The sequence below is a fragment of the Hyperolius riggenbachi genome, chromosome 1 (assembly GCF_040937935.1).
Source record: "Hyperolius riggenbachi isolate aHypRig1 chromosome 1, aHypRig1.pri, whole genome shotgun sequence".
NCBI lineage: Eukaryota > Metazoa > Chordata > Amphibia > Anura > Hyperoliidae > Hyperolius > Hyperolius riggenbachi.
The window spans coordinates 581563960-581583418 of NC_090646.1; the positions used below are offsets into that span (position 1 = coordinate 581563960).

At 46.0% G+C, this 19459-nt stretch overlaps 1 protein-coding gene across 1 annotated transcript in view; it reads left to right on the top strand.

Annotated features, from left to right (window-relative positions):
- The first annotated feature begins 410 nt into the window (after window positions 1-410).
- The window catches only part of MCCC2 (methylcrotonyl-CoA carboxylase subunit 2), a 95909-nt gene continuing 76860 nt past the window's right edge, over window positions 411-19459 (top strand). The window contains exons 1-4 of the mRNA XM_068248214.1: window positions 411-658; window positions 9717-9783; window positions 12815-12899; window positions 16621-16722. Coding sequence (XP_068104315.1) covers window positions 536-658; window positions 9717-9783; window positions 12815-12899; window positions 16621-16722 — 377 coding nt within the window. The 5' untranslated portion in view covers window positions 411-535. The remainder of the gene's footprint in view (window positions 659-9716; window positions 9784-12814; window positions 12900-16620; window positions 16723-19459) is intronic.

Below are 19459 nucleotides of genomic sequence, written 5' to 3' on the forward strand. Positions count from 1 at the left end.
CAGGTGCTCGCTTGATCTCCCTGCATTGCAGCATTTGCAAGCTTGCAAATGCCGCACCAGTTTATACTGCTGCTTTGGTGTCCTTCCTCCTGTGGTGCCCTGGGCCATGGCCTAGGTTGCCTTGGCCTAAATCCGGCCCTGGCCCTTCTACCCACTTGGGTGGCAAACGGGGCCAAATCTGCTGCCTTGCCTCTTGCCTGTGTGACCCCACAATCACATGTGAATGGTAGGTGGTTTACTAATGGAAAGAAAGTTTGCCTGTAACTAGTGAACACCTAAAGGACAAGGTGAAGAACTCTACTGTAGCAGACTGAATGACAGGAGGGGCGGGGTACCCGGAGCTGCTGCAGGATTGGCGCTGGTGATGGGTGTGCTAGTAGAGCTGCGGCCAGTCACATTGCGGCGGGGGCGTGTCTATGGTGTGTCCGCTGTGCGGCTTCTCCTGTCTCCGGAGCCCGGGCCGGGGAGAGAGCAAGACGGGGGAGGCTATTAGGAGCGATCGGTGCCACCTGTGCTGCACAGGCCGCTCTGCCAGATGCTGGCGTACACTATGTGGCCCCGCTGGGCTCTGCTGAGAGGCTCACTCCGGCGGCTCTATCATGGGGACAGAGTGGCCTCTGTTGGATCCAGACCCGACACTAATTCCTCGGCGTACCAGGTAGGCCTGATAGCTGTCAGGGTCAATGGGACTGTGCTGTGTATATCCAGCCTGCCTGTGTAACAGCTCAGCCTGCAGCTCTGCCCCCCTCTGTGTGATGTCCTTTCACACTGCAGTGACATTACTATTAAACTCTACTGTGAAAAAAATCTATGTGTGTAATAGAATTATCTTTGTGTTAAGATTCTCTGTGATCAGATTATTAATATGGCTTCTTACACTCACTTGCCAGTGATCATGTTGGCAATCTACACATTACAATTCCACGTGCGATGGTTCAAATTCGATTGGATTAAATTCGATTGGATCGATAGACATGTCCGATCGTGAATCGATTGATAGTGTGATCAGTTCTGGTTAGTTATCAATGCAAAATTGATCACACTATCGATCGAGTCCCGATCGGACATATAAGATTTAATCGATCCAATTGAATTTGATGCAATCGTATTTGATCGATTGCATGTGGAATTGTAACGTGTAGATGGGGTTTTATGCTGGGTACACGCAATGCAATTTCCCATCTGATCGATGTGTCAACTGCAAACTGCTCCCGATCAACATTAGGAATGATTTTGTGATGTTATCTTCCCAAAATCGTTCCTGTTATTGATTGGTAGCGATTGGACATGTGCGAAATAATTGATCCTGTCAATTGGATGGGAAGGTGTATTGTGTGCACCCAGCATGATATACATTGTTTAGCCAAAGCATTAAATCTACAGACAGGTGAAGTGAAGGCCTGGGACCAACAGGCGGTGAGAGATATCGCAAAGTGCCCCCGATTCCCAGATCAATGAATTCCTGCAGTTTGGCTCTGCAGCCATTAGTGCGGTTGCTCACAAAAATGCTACAAGCAGTGCTTGCCACCCAATAGGTTCTACTGTTGCAGTACTTTGGCGATGGGCGAGCATTGCAAAAGTGCTGCTACTGGGCCCCTAGAGTACAAGAAGACATGCATGAGTCAATTACAGCCTGATATGGCAAACCGATCAATCCTTTCCTGATTACAATTTGGATAGTGACGGATTCCTATGCAATTTGTCAAAAATACATTTTAATAATTTCAGCAGAAATCTATTGACATTCCATCAAACAAGCAAATGGTTTATTGCTCGATGCAGTGCAGAGATATGTAGCCATTGATCTCATGCTGGACGATGGTCCTCGTACACATGTAGGAGCATACATGTGAAAACAGCGCCGGTAGACTTGGGTGCAGGATACAGCTGCAGTGTTCTCCCCAGAATTTTTTTCCAGCCGGGTGGCATGAAAAAGTAGCTGGGTGGGGCAAGATGAGAGAATGCAGGGCAGGTGCTTCTGTGAGCAACTTTGCTTACAGCGTAGGAGGAGGTGAGCGGATGACAGCCGGGTGCTCACCAAAACTATCCGGGTGGAGCACCCGACTAAAAGAGCCTGGGGAGTACACTGAGCTGGCTTATCCTGCTTCTGCACAAGCCCGGGCCGTGTTAATTACTATTCCCCCTCCAGGCTGCCATGGATAGTGGGGAAATGATATAATTTGGCTTCCAGCGATTTCTGGGGGCCGAATTATTGTGTTTTTTAAGCAACTTCGGCTCCGTCTTCTTATGGCGCCGACGTTACTCACTGAGCGCCGCTATAGACTGATTCCCATTATAGTCTATGGCGGCGCTGGCTGCGCCCAAATCTAGCAGTGCTGAAAAGCACTGCTCCGCATGTAGAATGCTTTAGTTGAATGTTCTTTGGCATTGCAATAGCAGAGTAAGCGTGAGCTGTAGCGATTTCAGGTGTGATACTGCAAGACATCTGTAAATGCCAAATAAAAGGTTTTTCACAGTAGTCATTTGCTAGGAATCTTCAGCACTGCTTTAGGCCTCTTTCACACAGGAGGCTGATCTGTGCACTTGTAGGGTTGATTAGCCTCCCGGCCAAGTGCTCCATTTGTGTGCAGTTACAATGGATTCGAATGGCAGCGTAACACCGCACGTCATTGGTTGACACATGGAGGTGTTACTTAGCAGGGGAAAACGTGACATGTTGCGCCTGGGCATGGCCGCGCTCAAATGTGACTTCAGGGGAGGTCCCCTCTTGACGGTCCATAGCCAGCGTCTGGCACAGTGCGGGGGAGCAGCTGACAGACTGTGAATTCACCACCTTCAGCCTCCCATTTGAGAGAGACCTTTTCCACTGACAGTCTCAACATATTTACTGGTCTTAAAAAGACACTGAAACGGAAAAAGAAAAATTATGATATAATGAATTGGTTGTGTAGTACGGATATTTTATTATTATTATTTATTGTATTTATAAAGCGCCAACATATTACGCAGCGCTGCACAATAGATAATTGGGCTAACATATAGGTAGAACATACGGAAACTCGCAACAAAACATTTGATAACAATACAGTGTCATAGGTCAAAATAGAGACTGCTCTAGTCCACAAGAGAGGTGATTGTCAGTAAGATTGCATAATCAAGCTGGAAACACTAGGGAGGAGGGCCCTGCCAGAGGCTTACAATCTAAAGGGTGGGGGTGGAGACAATAGATGCATCTTTTGAAAGGGTGTCTAACAGACCATATTATGGTGCTGGTGTAGGGGGGTATGCTAGCATGAAGAGGTGTCTTAAAGGGGAACTGAAGAGAGAGGTATATGGAGGCTGTCATGTTTATTTCCTTTTAATCAATACCAGTTGCCTGGCAGCCCTGCTGGTCTATTTCTCTGCAGTAGTATCTGATTAAAACCAGAAACAAGCATGCAGATAGTCTTGTCAGATCAGACTTATAAGTCTGAACCACTGAAACACCTGATCTGCTGCATGCTTGTTCAGGGGCTATGGCTAATAGTATTAGAGGCAGAGGATCAGCAGGGCTGCCAGGCAACTGGTATTGTCTAAAAGGAAATAAACATGACAGCCTCCATATACCTCTCTCTTCAGTTCCCCTTTAAGAGCTTGTTTGAAGGTATTAAAGGTGGGGGCGAGTCTGATGGCTGATGGGAGCGAGTTCCAGAGAGTAGGGGCAGCCCTGGTGAAGTCCTGCAATCGTGCATGTGACTGAGTTATGCGTGGTGCGACTAGGCGCAGGTCATTGGAGGATCGGAGGGGGCGGGCTGGTATGTGCCTGTGGACCAGATCAGAGATGTAGGTTGGGCAGGTCTTGTGCACTGATTTGTAGGCAAAGCACAGGATTTTGAAATTGACCCTAAAGCTGATGGGGAGCCAGTGTAGGGCTTTACAGAGCGGAGTTGTAGAGGCGCTGCGTTGAGAAGAATGTATCAGTCTGGCTGCCGCATTCATTACCAATTGAAGTGGGTCAGTATGGTTAGAGGGGAGGCCAGACAAAAGAGAATTGCAGTAGTCTAGGCGGGAGATGACAAGGGCGTGGATAAGGAGTTTAGTGGTGTCAGGGGACAGGTATTTACTAGAACATTAGTAGCAAAGAAAATATTCTCATATTTATCTTCAGTTATATAGTGGTTTTTTTTATAACATTGCATCATTCTCTAATATTTTCAGTTTACACACTACTCAGCATTCTAAATGATTTTACAGAACAGGCCAGTGAACTATTGACCAGTCCTCTGCAGAGAAAAAGAAAATACAATGACTGACAGTTGAGATAACAAGCTTCAGAAGACAGAGCTCTCTGCGACATTGAAAGTCTTGGAGTTTAATGGCTCTTTTGCATAAATAACTGGAGTTTCTTAAAGAGACTCCGTAACAAAAATTGCATCCTGTTTTTTATCATCCTACAAGTTCCAAAAGCTATTCTAATGTGTTCTGGCTAACTGCAGCACTTTATACTATCACTGTCTCTGTAATAAATCAATGTATCTTTCCCCTGTCAGACTTGTCAGCCTGTGTCTGGAAGGCTGCCAAGTTCTTCAGTGTTGTGGTTCTGCTATGAACTCACTCTTCCAAGTCCCTCTCTGCACACTGCCTGTGTGTTATTTAGATTAGAGCAGCTTCTCTCTTCTCTCTTATCTTTTACAAGCTGGATAAATCGTCCTCTGAGCTGGCTGGGCTTTCACATACTGAGGAATTACAAACAAGGGCAAAGCTGTTTGCAGGAAGAAAAGAGCAGCCTGAAACTTCAGTGCATGGGGGAAAGAAACACACAAATGATCTCTAGAGATTCAAAAGGAATGCTGTATACAGCCTGCTTGTGTATGGATGTATTTTTCTATGTGTGGACATACTGTACATCAACCTACTTCCTGTTTTGGTGGCCATTTTGTTTGTTTACAAACAAACTTTTTAAAACAGTTTTTAACCACTTTTAATGCGGCAGGGAGCGGCGAAATTGTGACAGAGGGTAATAGGAGATGTCCCCTAATGCACTGGTATGTTTACTTTTGAGCGATTTTAACAATACAGATTCTCTTTAACTCTCTGTACTGGAAAACAATATTAGACATGTCTTTGCTAATGTTTTATTTCTTAGCTGTACTACACATACAAATCATATCATAATTTTTTTTACGCTTCAGTGTCTCTTTAAAGGGGAACTTCAGCCTAAACAAACATACTGTTAAGTTACATTAGTTATGTTAATTAGAATAGATAGGTAATATAATCTTTTACGCACCCTGTTATAAAAGAACAGGCAAATGTTTGTGATTCATGGGGGCTGCCATCTTTGTCATGGGGGTAGCCATCTTTTTGATTGAAAGGAGGTGACAGGGAGCATGAGACACAGTTCCAACTGTCCTGTGTCCTGATAACCCCTCCCAGCTGCACACACTAGGCTTCAAATGTCAAATACAAAATGTAAAAAAAAAAATTGCACCAAAACCGCAGAACAAGAACAACCACCTCAGAAATCCCATCATGCTTTGCACAGTATAAGGGGGGGAAACTGCCCGGGCAGTTTTCTTCTGTGCAGCTGAAAATGAGGCTTGTATAAGAGAAACAAAGTTCTGATGCTGTGAAACTGTTAAAGAAACACCAGGCCTTTTCAGTGCTGCTAAGTCGATTTTTAGTCTGGAGGTTCACTTTAAAGAGAACCCGAGGTGGGTTTGAAGAATATTATCTGCATACAGAGGCTGGATCTGCCTATACAGCCCAGCCTCTGTTGCTATCCCAAACCCCCCTAAGGTCCCCCTGCACTCTGCAATCCCTCATAAATCACAGCCACGCTGCTGACAAACAGCTTGTCAGAGCTGGCTGTGTTTATCTCTATAGTGTCAGTCTGCTGCTCTCCCCGCCTCCTGCAGAACTCCAGTCCCCGCCTGCATCCCTTCCCTCCCTGCTGATTGGAGGGAAGGAATGGGGGCAGGGACCGGAGCTATGCAGGAGGCGGGGGTGCAGCTGAGACTGACACTACAGATGTAAACACAGCCTCACAGCACGGCTGTGATTTATGAAGGAATTGCAGAGTGCAGGGGGACCTTAGTGGGGTTTGGGATAGCAACAGAGGCTGGGCTGTATAGGCAGATCCAGCCTCTGTATGCAGATAACATTCTTTAAACACACCTCGGGTTCTCTTTAAGCACTGAAGTTTCTGGGGGTACCCAGTTTGCCAAGTTCTTCTGTGTCGGAGAAAGAATGCTGGGTGCTTTCAGGTGGGAGAAATTATGCCATGTGCTTCCGGGTGGGAGACATTAGGCTAGGTGTTGACGGCTCAGTGGGTGACTGCTTGCTTGGTTTGGATACAAGTTGTTGCTGACTGGTTTGTTATAAGTGGATGGATGCTGACAGCTTGCCTGCTGATGTGTAAGTAGCTGACTGGTTGATGGTAGGAGGGTGATTGAATGGTAACTACTTTGCTAGCTGCTGATAGGTGGGTGGCTGGGTGCTAATAGCTGCCTGCCTGGATGGATGGATGCTGATGTGTGACTGGTCGGGCAGATGATATGTGAGGGAATGGGTGCTGGTTGGCGGATCACTGGTTGCTAATGTTGATATGGCCATGTCTGGGTGCCAACAGCTGAATGAGTTCTAATGCTGTTAGCTGGGTGCTGATAGTGTGCTGCTGTGTGCATACTCACACAAAGAAACACACAATGCAAGGACACACACAGCACGCATGCATTCCTCAGACACAGGAGCAGCTTATCCCTGAGCATGTCTGGAGAGCAGGTGAGCCAGCCAGAAGAGCAGAGAATAATACAGTACTGGAGGTGTGGGATGCACAGACTTGCAGCTCTTTTGTCCTGTGTGTCAACAGCAGAGGTAGAAAGTGTGAGAAAGAGCATCTGCCATAATAGTGTACAGTGCTGCTGCCCCCTAGAGTTTGCACCCTGTATTACGTGATTTAGGTTTGTGTCATGGTAGGGCTGGCCCCGATAGGAAGAGAGCCAATAACAGCCGGGCGGAGGGTGCACTGTTGTGTTATTGCAAACAAATAATCAGGCTGACTCGAAGAAAACAACTGGAAGATTTAGGTGACCCAGCAGGAAACTTCATAGGGAAATTCCACTAACATGATTGGGTGGACAACAACCTCTAGAACACAATGTCGAACTCCAGTCCTCCAGGGCCATGTTCATGCCAGTGTTTAGGCTGGACTGAGAAATGGAGCAAGGTGATTAAATATCCTGGTTTCAGCATCAAAACACTTCCTATAGCTACATATTGCTGTATATTGGTATGTAACTGCCCCGCCTTCTGAGCAGCTCTGACCAGCTATGTTTTTGTACTGGCTTCAGAACTCTTAGTAAACCAGTAAATTAAAGGGGAACTGAAGAGAGGGGTATATGGAGGCTGTCATGTTTATTTCCTTTTAAGCAATACCAGTTGCCTGGCAGCCCTCCTGATCCTCTGCCTCTAATATTATTAGCCATAGCCCCTGAACAAGCATGCAGCAGATCCGGTGTTTCAGTGGCTCAGACTTTAAAGTCAGATCTGACAAGACTAGCTGCATGCTTGTTTCTGGTTTTATTCAGATACTACTGCAGAGAAATAGACCAGCAGGGCTGCCAGGCAACTGGTATTGCTTAAAAGGAAATAAACATGACAGCCTCCATATACCTCTCTCTTCAGTTCCCCTTTAACATTCTGCAGTGATCACTTGTTAGTAGTAAATATGTTGCCTTCAGCCATACACTCAGACCTGTTGGTTGGTCCCCAATGGGAGTCAGACTTGGGTGTAAAAGACAATGAAGCTTGGGGAGCAGAACTGCTAATGTCGGGGAGAGATGGGCTTTTTCAGCTAAAATTCCTTCATAAAATATACATATTAACATTTGACAAATACACACTGCCAAAAATGAACAGCTCTCCCCAGAGGTGTACTGGGTGCGGCTCTGATGTGGGCTCCTATATACACATGTTCTGGGCATTCCTGGCTTTATCTCAGTATCGAGATCAAATTTCTCGGCTGCTGGGTCAACTCTTCTAACTTGATCCTAAGCTAAGTGCTCCTGAGACATTTAGGAGACAATACCCTAGTAATTAGTAGATATAAAAAGATTCTGGTTTTTACTCTGTAAAATAATTCTACTACACTGGAATCAACCTCTGGGTCCAACTAAAGAAGAATGGATACAATGAATAAAGGCAGCCATACACTGGTCGATGTGCCATCAGATCGACCAGCTGACAGATCCCTATCTGATCGAATCTGATCAGATAGGGATCGTATGGCTGCCTTTACTGCAAACAGATTGTGAATCGATTTCAGCCTGAAACCGATCACAATCTGTTCAGCTGCTCCTGCCGCCTGTCCTCCCCCCGCGCATACATTACCTGACGCTGGCTCCCGGGCATCTTCTCCACGCTGCACCGCTCTGTTCTTGCTCCATCTCGGCGCTTCCTGTGTCACTCCGTGACCAGGAAGTTCAAATAGAGCGCCCTCTATTTGAACTTCCTGGGTCACTGCAGTGACACAGGAAGCGACGGGATGGAGCTGGTGCAGCGCTGAGAAGATGCGGAGAAGACGCCCGGGAGCCCGCATCAGGTAATGTATTTTTCATCGGATCGGCCGCCGCTAGCGACGCGCACTTTACCCGCGGGCGATCGAGGGTAATTTCCCGCACGGCGCGATCGACGGACCGATCCGATTTCGGGAGGAAATCGGATCGTCGGCGGCGTTTACCGCGAACGATTGGCAGCAGATTCGATCCCAGGATCGAATCTGCTGTCGAAACGGCCGGGAATCGGGCCAGTGTATGGCCACCTTAAGTCCCTACCACTCTATAAAATGACTTACTGCAGTTGAAACTGACCAAACACATTCAACAAAATATGGGCACAGTGGTGCGACAAGATGCTCACGAATGAGGTACGAGAAATACTGGCATAGGGCATAGAACCCTGGGAGAAGTGGATGTGATGTTATACCTAACTGTGCTCATCTTTAGGGATCTTCTGGTCAGTTGTTGAAATGTATGCCTCTGAAAGCTGATCCTGTGTTTGGGACAACACGTAAAAAGAACTTGAAAAAAATAAGCATTTTTGTATGTTATTTTGGTTACAGTTCCTTTTTAAGGTATTAAAGTCAGGGCATCAGCATAGAAGTCAGGCAGCTGGTATTATTAGAGAGTCCACCTCTAAACCTTTGGAGACAGTCTTCTGTGCTTCCCCGACACTTTAGAACTCCCTGCCACACCCAATCAGGACATCTCCATTCCTGAAAGCGTTTAAGTCCAAACTGAAAAGCCACCTGTTTAGTCTGTCATTTATGAACACCTTACTATTTCCTCTGTAACACAGTCCAGCCTGTTACTAGAGATGTATGTGAACAGCTCACCTGCGAACAGCTATGAGTCTGTACTATTTCCGAGTCATGCTCTCTGAGTAGTACACATGCTCTGGGCCAGACTCATTCAGCAGTACGCATGCCCTGGCCCGGTGGTGCGCGTCCTTGATTGATGTAAAAGTCCAGCTAGCAGTAGCCTGGCCATGTTATCCTTTATACAAGCTCTTAGCGCTAGAGAACCACCCATGGTCCAGGTGTGGCCCACACTTTTTCCAGCCCTGTGATGAACCTGCTTTGTGCAGTCTCCCCTCAAAATGAAAATCAGAAGTGTGAAAAGTCTGTCCAAAAGTGACATATAGATGAAGTGTTTTGTTTAAAAATACTTTTTCTTTTACCAATGTGTAATATGCTTCTATATGTGATTCTTTCTTAGGAAAGCTATGAGAGAATGAAAGCATTAGTGACTGAACTCAGGGAAAAAGCAGAAAAGATACATCTAGGTAAGTGATAAGCTTATGTACTGGAGGTTTCAGTGTACATCAGGCTGGAAGGAACACTGGAAATATAGGTAACCATCCTGGCGTTCAATTTCCCCAGGATTTCCATGCAAAAAGTGTTTTAATTAATTTCCAATAATTTTCAACCATTTTTTTTTTTTTTTTTGCAATCAATTTTTTTATATTGAATTCAATACAGATTATTGTATTGAATTCAATAAAAAAAAAAAAAAGTGTTTGCTGCAAGTTGTTGATGATGCTGTGTGACCCTGGTGTCATCAACGCCGATCGATGGGGGACATGTGATCGCAGAGGAGGAAGCAAAATCCGCCAAGGGACATGGAAGAAGGCACTGGGGAAGCGATCAGAGGTACACGACGAGGGATCAGCACGCCAATGGTGAGTATAAGATCCAGATGTATAAGTAGCCAGATGTGCAGCCAGATATATAGTGAGCCAGGTGTTTAGACAGGTATATAGTGAGACAGGTGTGTAGCCAGATGTCCCCCCTCCCGATTCCCCCCCCCCCCCCCTCCTAGCACGCTGTAGGCAACGATCTGTGCAGAACAAGCATCCAGCCACCCTAGGAAATCCCTGGGCAGCGGATCGGTGGGCAGAGAATGTGCGGGGCTTCCCCCTTGTATGTGGCGGCTGTGCGGGCGGGGGGAACCCCCTTCTATGGCGGCTGTGTGAGTGGCCTATCCCCCTCCTCCTCCCTCCCGATTTCCCCCCCCCCCCTTCCATCTCAGCCCGTTGAATAAATAGATCTACTCACCCGAGGGCTTTCTCCAGCGTTCTCTGTACAGTTACATTACGAGACTTGGTGACGTCACCAAGCCTCGTAATGTAACTGTACAGAGAACGAGATGGAGGAGGGTGTGAGCTGCAGCCGTCGCTGGAGAAAGCCCTCGGGTGCGTAGATCTATTTACTCAATGGGCCGCCATAGAAGGGGTATCCTCCTGCCCGCACAGAGGGGGTTCCCGCCACCCCCACAGCCGCCATAGAAGGGGTATCCTCCTGCCCGCACAGAGGGGGTTCCCGCCACCCGCACAGCCGCCATAGAAGGGGTATCCCCCTGCCCGCACAGAGGGGGTTTCACCCGCCCGCACAGCCGCCGCATACAAGGGGGAACCACCGCACCTTCTCTGCCCACCGATCCACTGCCCAGGGATTCCCTAGGGTGGCTAGATGCTTGTTCTGCACGTTGTGGGTAGCACGGATCGCTACCCACAGCATGCAGACAAGCATCCATCCGTCCTGGGGAATCCCTCTGATGAGAAAAAAATGCAGCTGGCGGGACAGAGAAACAGGAAATCTCCCTGTCGGCATGGACGAGCTCAGCTCGTCATTAACGTTTTTTGCAAGTTTTTGCCGCCAGGGTGGTTAAAGGTCCCACAAATAATTCCTGTCTATTGCTGGGGCTAATAAAAACATTAATAGGCTAGGCAGGGGTAAAACTTAAGGCTAAGTTCACAGTGGAACCTTGCAATCCTGGTAACACAAAGGAATGAAAAAGTTGCACCGTGCATTACTGCCTCGTTTTGTGGTAGCGCACTGTATGCCGTGCATTGGGGTATTGCACTCCGATCAAACTCACTGCAAAGGCCGCACTGTGTGTGTCACGTTGCTTTTCCATAGCAATGCCACGTTGTGAATGTTGCATCGCTTTTGTATATCAATACAACGTTCGGTGTTACAATGGGTCGGTTACATCGTACCACTGTGAAGGCCCCCCGCCAATAAAAAAAAACACTTTTCCCTTACACTTTCTTTAAAGAGACACTGTAACATCAAAAATATCCCCTGGGGGGGTACTCACCTTGGGTGGGGGAGGCCTCGGGATCCTAATGAGGCTTCCCACGCCGTCCTCTGTCCCACGGGGGTCTCGCTGCAGCCCTCCACACAGCCGGCGACAGACCCGACTGTCAATTCAATATTTACCTTTGCTGGCTCCAGCGGGGGCGCTGTGGCTGCTTTCGGCTCCTAAGTAGACGGAAATACCCGATCTCAGTCAGGTCTGCTCTACTGCGCAGGCGCCGGAAACTTGCGCCTGCGCAGTAGAGCAGACCCAACGGCGATCGGGTATTTCCGCCTACTTCGGAGCCGACAGCCGTCAGAGCGCAGGAGCCGGGAAAGTAAATATTGACGTCACCTTGTACGGAGGGCTGCAGCAAGACCCCTGAGGGACGGAGGACGGCATGGGAAGCCTCATTAGGATCCTGAGGCTTCCCCCACCCGAGGTGAGTACCCCCCAGGGGACGTTTTGACGTTACAGATTCCCCTGCTAAAATCCCCCCGCAAAATCAACGACCAAATTGGTCGTAGATTTTGCTGCTCCTAGAGGCAGGGCTAACGGCTGCAGCCCTGCCTCTCAGCGGCGCATCGCCGCCTCTCCCCCGCCCCTCTCAGTGAAGGAAGACTGAGAGGGGCGGGGGAGAGGCGGAGATACGCGCTGACAGACGCGCGTGGGGCAGGGCTGCGGTGGTTAGCCCTGCCTCAATCAGGAAGAGATCCCCGGCTGCACGGAGGGGATTTCGGGGGGTAAGGGACCCCCGTTTAGCCGCGGGATAGCGGCGTTTTAGCAGGGGCACACATGCCCCTGCTAACTATGAGCTCTGAAGCGAGATTTATTCTTGCTTCAGAGTCTCTTTAAGGGAGGTTCATAACGGTGTATGCTTTTGGGGGGGGGGGGGGGGAGCATCAGTACTTGCCTATGGTGTGCTGCTCCTTTGCACTTTGACCTGTGGGAGATGTGCCATCCTCTCTAACTGACTGGCAGCTTCTTCTGGCGTTTGTAAATCCCAGCCATGTCGTGCGCGCTGTGATGCATGCTGGGAGATGTAGTCTGTGGATGCGAATACTACATTGATAAACTATGTTTATTTAGTAAATGTTTGGATGTCACTGGTTCTGAATAATCACATGGCCGTTCTGTTAAGGGTGGTAATCTGACAGCTTTGTTTTCAGGATCATTGCTTTCCTGTACTCAGGAACTGATCAGTATTTGTGACTGAACTTGTGATGTTGTTACAGGAGGAGGAGAGAAGGCCCGATCACTCCATACCTCAAGAGGTAAACTTCTACCGAGGGAGAGAATCGACAGACTCATAGATCCTGGGTATGGGACATATGTTTATTTCCAAATTCTTGTTTCCTTTTCATTTCTTTTTTTTCCTCATTGCAAGGGTTTATAAAATCCGGGTTTATGCATATAATGCAGTAAAACTCAGGGCAGCTCTACTGAAATGTAAACAGAAGGTATCTGGCCAAACAAAGAATGCTGATAACAGGATAGTTCAAGTTCAGAAAAGTTGAATTAGACCTGAATGAATCAGTTTTTCTCTCACACTGACATGGCTGCCTTTTACTCTTCAGAACTTAAATTTTGACCTCACAAATTGAAAATAAGTATACCAGAGTCAAGTAAAGTTCTATTATTGCTACTACCCCCTAAAATGAATTACCTCATAAGTTTATTATCCATACACGTTTGCTTCAGCATCCACCAATGTTTGCCTTCTTCCTAGTGGTAGTATGCTGTGAGTGTGGCTTGAGCATGAACTGCTGCTGAACTAAACTTTTTTTTTTAATTATTAAAGGCGTGATCAGCTGAAAACATCACTGATTTTCAGTGTGAGCGCCCCTTTTGATGAAATCAGGTGGACCTCCATTTTTAATAGTACCTTATTGCACTCAGCCTGATAGCCACATTATAAGGAGCTGTGCCTTAAAGAGACTCTGAAGCGAGAATAAATCTCGCTTCAGAGCTCATAAATAGCAGGGGCACGTGTGCCCCTGCTAAAACGCCGCTATCCCGCGGCTAAACGGGGGTCCCTTCACCCCCAACCCACCCCCCGCAAAAGTGTGTCGTGAAAAGGTCGCTGGCTGTCTCTTCCTGGAGGCAGGGCTAACGGCTGCAGCCCTGCCTCCAGTCGCGTCTGTCAGCGGCGCATCGCCGCCTCTCCCCCGCCCCTCTCAGTGAAGGAAGACTGAGAGGGGCGGGGGAGAGGCGGAGATGCGCGCTGACAGACGCGCGTGGGGCAGGGCTGCGGCGGTTAGCCCTGCCCCAACCAGGAAGCGCTCCCCCGGTGTATCGAGGGGGATTTGGGGGTGAAGGGACCCCCGTTAAGCCGCGCTATAGCGGCGTTTTAGCAGGGGCACACATGCCCCTGCTATTTATGAGGTCTGAAGCGAGATTTATTCTCGCTTCAGACTCTCTTTAAAGTAACACTGAAGCAATAAAAATAAAAATGATCTAATGAATTGTATGTGTAGTACGGATAATTAATAGAACAATAGTAGCAAAGAAAGGAGTCTCATATTTTTATTTTAAGTTATATAGTTTTTTTTTTTTTATAACATTGCAGAATTCTCTAATATTTGCAGTTCACACACTACACTCAGCATTCTAAATGATATCACAGAGCAAGCTAATGACCTTTTGAACTTTCCTCTGCAGAAAAAAAAAACAAAATACAGTAACAGACGCTTGAATAATCTTCAAAAGACCGCTCTCTGCGACTTTGAAAGTCTGAGAGATCAATGAAGCTCTTTTGCAAATGGAGTTTCTTAACTCTTCCTGTACCGGAAACAAAACAAGACTCATATCTCTGCTGCTAATAATGTTTTATTTCTTAGATGTGCTACACATACAAATCATTATATCATAAGTTTTTAAGCAATTTTGAAAAAAATACTTTATTTACCGGTATATCTCCATTGTTTCCTGTGGCGTTCACCAACATCAAACACCCTGTTCTCCATATTCACCACAGAGTTCTGCTTCACATAGTGAAAGTTGCAAATAAAGACAATGGGCCACTTACTGACTAAAGGCCGGAGCCCACTAACGCATTTACATCCCCTTCTCCGCAAAACATCAACATTGGGGCTCTTTCACACTACAAGCGATGCCGATTTTCTTGCAATTTTATATGTGATTCCGATTGTTGATGTAATTTTAAAATTTTTTTGATGCGATTCTGATTTTTGACGTGATTGAGTCCTGCATGCTGCGTTTTTTTTTCTGCGTTTTTTCTTCTTGTGTTGCTAGCATCCAGTGAAAATCGGAATAACAAATCTGAATTGCGATTTGTAGTGTAAAAGAAGCCTTAGACGGGGACACACTTGTCCTTCAGTTTACAGCGCGTGTTTTTTGCATGTGTTTTATGCACACCAAAGTGTGTTTGTATGCAGAAAATAGAACAGGGAGGCTCATTAGGATCCAGAGCCTTCCCTCTCCTTAGGTAAGTATCTGTTTTTTTATTTTAATATAGGCTGCGTGATCTGGTTTTCTTGTATTCCTGTATTGTCTTATTGCTGTATGTAACCCTTAAATATTGTCTGTAACCTTAAAGGGACACTTAAGTCAAACAAAAAAAATGAGTTTTACTCACCTGGGGCTTCCAATAGCCCGCTGCAGCTGTCCGGTGCCCTCGCCATCTCCCTCCGATCCTCCTGGCCCCGCCGGCAGCCACTTCCTGTTTCGGTGACAGGAGCTGACAGGCTGGGGACGCGAGTGATTATTCGCGTTCCTGGCCACAATAGCGCCATCTATGCTGCTATAGCATATATCATATACCATATAGCAGCATAGAGGGTGCTAATGTGTCTGGGAACGCGAAGAATCACTCGCGTCCCCAGCCTGTCAGCTCCTGTCACCGAAACAGGAAGTGGCTGCTGGCGGGGCCAGGAGGATCGGAGGGAGACGGCGACGGCACCGGACAGCTGCAGGGGGCTATTGGAAGCCCTAAGTGAGTAAAACTCATTTTTTTTTGTTTGACTTAAGTGTCCCTTTAACTAATGTCCAGCGCTGCGTAATATGTTGGCGCTTTATAAATACAATAAATAAATAATAATAAAGAAAGAAAGCATCAAGAATTTTAAGCTGCCCCAGATCTACTTACCCGGAGCTTCCTACAGTCCCTGCGAGGGACATATCGGCTGCAAGAGGCTGGAGGATGCCACGGGTAAGGAGATCTGGGGTAGCTTTAAATGCTTGATGTTTTCTTTAAATAGCTGTGAGTGATGGGCAGTTTTTCCTTTTAAGTCAAAGAGGTATCCGATTGTCAGTTTAAGATATTTACAATACAGCACTTCACTATTCTTACATTCATGAGAACAGAAATGTGCTATCACTTTTATAAATATGATGTTATAGGAGTATAGAGTAAGAAAATGCAATTTTTCTTTTTCGCGCTGCACATTTTACCCTTCTGCTGGGCATACACGGCTCGTTTTTTGAGCCATTTAGATGGATCGATCATTTACCGACACGTCCGATCTCACGCTCGTTTTGCCGTTTTTCTTACCTGTTACCATTCACTGCTATCCAGAAGATAGCAGTGAATGGAAGAAGATGAGAAAAACGAGCGGAAGATAAGAAAATCGACTGCAGAATCGAACAAGCCGTGTATGCCCTGCATTAGTCTTGTACATTTTGCCCAACACCTATTACTCCAAACTGAACTACCATGAACATTAAGAAGTCAGTTGTTATTATGTATTTATATACCGCTGACACCTACTACAGGGCTTTACAGAATATCTAGTCATGTCACTGGCTGTCTCGGGCTCTGCCTTTGACACAGGAGACCTGGGTTCAAATCTTAGCTCTCCCTGTTCAGTAAGCCTGCACCTATTCTGTAGGAGTCCTTGGGCAAGACTCACTAGCACTTCTGCTGCTCATAGAGCGTGCCCTAGTGGCTGCAGCTCTGCCGCTTTGAGTCCACCAGGAGAAAAGTGCAATATAAATGTTCTCTGTCTTGTCTCTCCCAGGAGCTCACACTCTTACTCTCTAAACTCTTCTCTACTTACAATAAATGTTTATTATTTTACAGCTCCCCTTTCCTGGAATTCTCCCAGTTTGCTGGTTACCAGTTGTATGGTAATGAGGAGGTCCCAGCCGGAGGTGTCATCACTGGTATTGGTCGTGTTTCTGGGTAAGATAATCCCAGGAGCCTTCACTGTGGCCTGCTGACATCATTGCTGGCAGACCTGTAATGAATCATTATTGAGTATCTGCTGGATGTATTGGTTAAGGTGTTCTGTGATGCTTGTTCTCCACAGACTCTGTCACCTGACTCACCATTGTTATTGGTATTAATCATTTGTACGGCACCATTCTCTCCTTTAGCGCTGTAATAAATCAGACATATTTTCAGGAAAAGGCTGTTAAGCCCGTGGACTGAGCGGTCTTTTCTTCAAAATATGTTTATCTTTAGTGTTGGCTGCTTAGACCCAACTCCCCACCTTGCAGTACTACAGTGGTTGGGCCGTTTATCTTTTTCTTCAGTGTTCAAAGTAAGTTATAAGCCCGGGTGCATGTTACAGAGATTATACAAAATCATGAATGTAACACTGAGGAATACAGACAGCTGATTATTAGGGATGGCCCACAACCTGCTCATAAATACATCTCAAACCTGTTAGAGAAAGCTTATAGTCTAGCCTGTCCAACCCCAATGTAAATACAGTACTCTGCCATTTTTATTGGATTGACAATAAATGGGGGAGGGAGCTGAGCTAGTGACTTGATGGCCATACAGAATCCATTCCACATGCGATGGATCGATCGAATCCTGATCGGACATGTCAGATTTATTCGATCGATCGTGTGATCGATTTTGCATTGAAAACTAACCAAAATCGATCACACGGACGTGTCAGATTTAATCGATCCAATTGAATTGGATTCAATCGAATTTGATCTATCGCACATGGAATTGCATGGTGTAGAGGGGGCTTAAAGGGACTCCGAGCAGTGCAGAAACTATGGAAAGATGCATATCATTTAAAAGCTCTCTTTCTCCTCTTTCCAATGATATATAATCCACCACCCTACGTCTTTTAGTTTTTGCTTTTTTCGCGATTGAAATTGCCGCGGCCGCAAATTCGATCGCGAAAATAGAGAAAACTAAAAGGTGTAGGGCAATGATTTAGGTGTCGCCAGAAAGAGGAGAAATAGAGCTTTAAAATGATATCCATCAAGCCATAGTTATATTGTATTACACAGGACGACACTTTCCCCAGTGTCAGCAGCTCCATTCTGCTGAATGCAGCTGCTGACTTTGACAAAAAGTCGTCCTGTGTAATACAATATAACTATGGAAAGATGGATATCATTTTAAAGCTCTCTTTCTCCTCTTTCTGACGACACCTAAATCATTGCCCTACGCCTTTTAGTTTTCTCTATTTTCGCGATCGAAATCGCGGCCACGGCAATTTCAATCGCAAAAATAGCGAAAACTAAAAGGCGTAGGGTGGCGGTTTATATATCATTGGAAAGAGGAGAAAGAGAGCTTTAAAATGATGTGCATCTTTCCATAGTTTCTGCACTGCTCGGAGTCCCTTTAAGGCATTCGCCAATCCTCATATCTCACCTGCCCATCTGTTGTTTTTTTTTTTTTAATTGACCAAAAGGTTTATTGTATATAAAAGGATCAATACAGAGTATGCAAATACGTGGGAGAACAGAGTTCTTGAATACTTTACAAAGCTTGTACATAGAAATTACAAACATAGTCTGTATAATACAATTTACGTGAAAGTAGCAGATGGGAAGGGTTATCCACAGAGAGCAGGCATGACAGTATAGGCATATGGGGAGAGAGAGAAGAAGAGTGCAGCCGATGTGGCGGGTATCTGATTGCACAGGGGCTAGAACGTCAAGTGGTTATGGAGGAGAAGGCCAAAGATCAAGGATTTTAATGAATGGACAGTTGAGTAGGATAATGTGTTAGTGAGCATAGATCAGTTAGCAACCTTAATTACTCATATAGTGCATCAGTGGACCTTGTCCAGCCATTTGTCCCAGATTTTGTTAAATTTAGATGGGCATCCCCTATGCTGATATACCATTTTCTTAAGAGGAAGAGAGTTCCTTACTTTAGTTTTCCAGTCAAGGAATGTGGGGCATGTAGGGGATAACCATCTAAATGCAATACACATTTTGAGCATGAACATTGTTTCTATGAGAAAATACTTATCAAATTTATTTACATCTTCATTGTATATATTTAGGATACAACATTTGACATCCAGCGTAGCTGGTGACCCCATGGTATCATGTAGGAAATTGACTACCTGTCTCCATAGGTCTGTAATCGGGGGGCAAGACCATAGCAGATGTAAAAATGAGGGGTTGTCCAGTGCACATTTCGGACAGATATTGGCTATATGTGAGGAGTATTTAGAGATATGTTTAGGGATAAGGTAGCTTTGGTGAATTATGTATAATTGGGTTAAGCGATCTCTGATACAGGGAGACACTAGACGGGTAGCGAGCAGACAGTCTTCCCACTCCTCTTCATCAATTTGGAAATTCAATTGCAACCATTTATCTTTGGATTTTTCCACAATTGGACCGGCTATATGTTCATTCAGTATATTATATAAGGTACCTATATGGTGAGGCTGTGAGCCGTCTTTAAGAAATTCCATAAGAATTGAAGTTTCGATGGAAGGGAGGCCATTAGGAAATTGGTATCGCAGAGCATGTTGAAGTTGCAAGTACATAAATTGAAATTGTGGGGATAATGAATATTGATTTTGAATATCTGTGTATGGGCGCAGAGATGACTTTGTAATGACTTGGCCCAAGTAATGGATTCCAGAGTCAGCCCAGCAGGAGGTGTTGCAGAGTTTAAGTAGTTCAGGTAGTTTAGGGTTATGCCATAG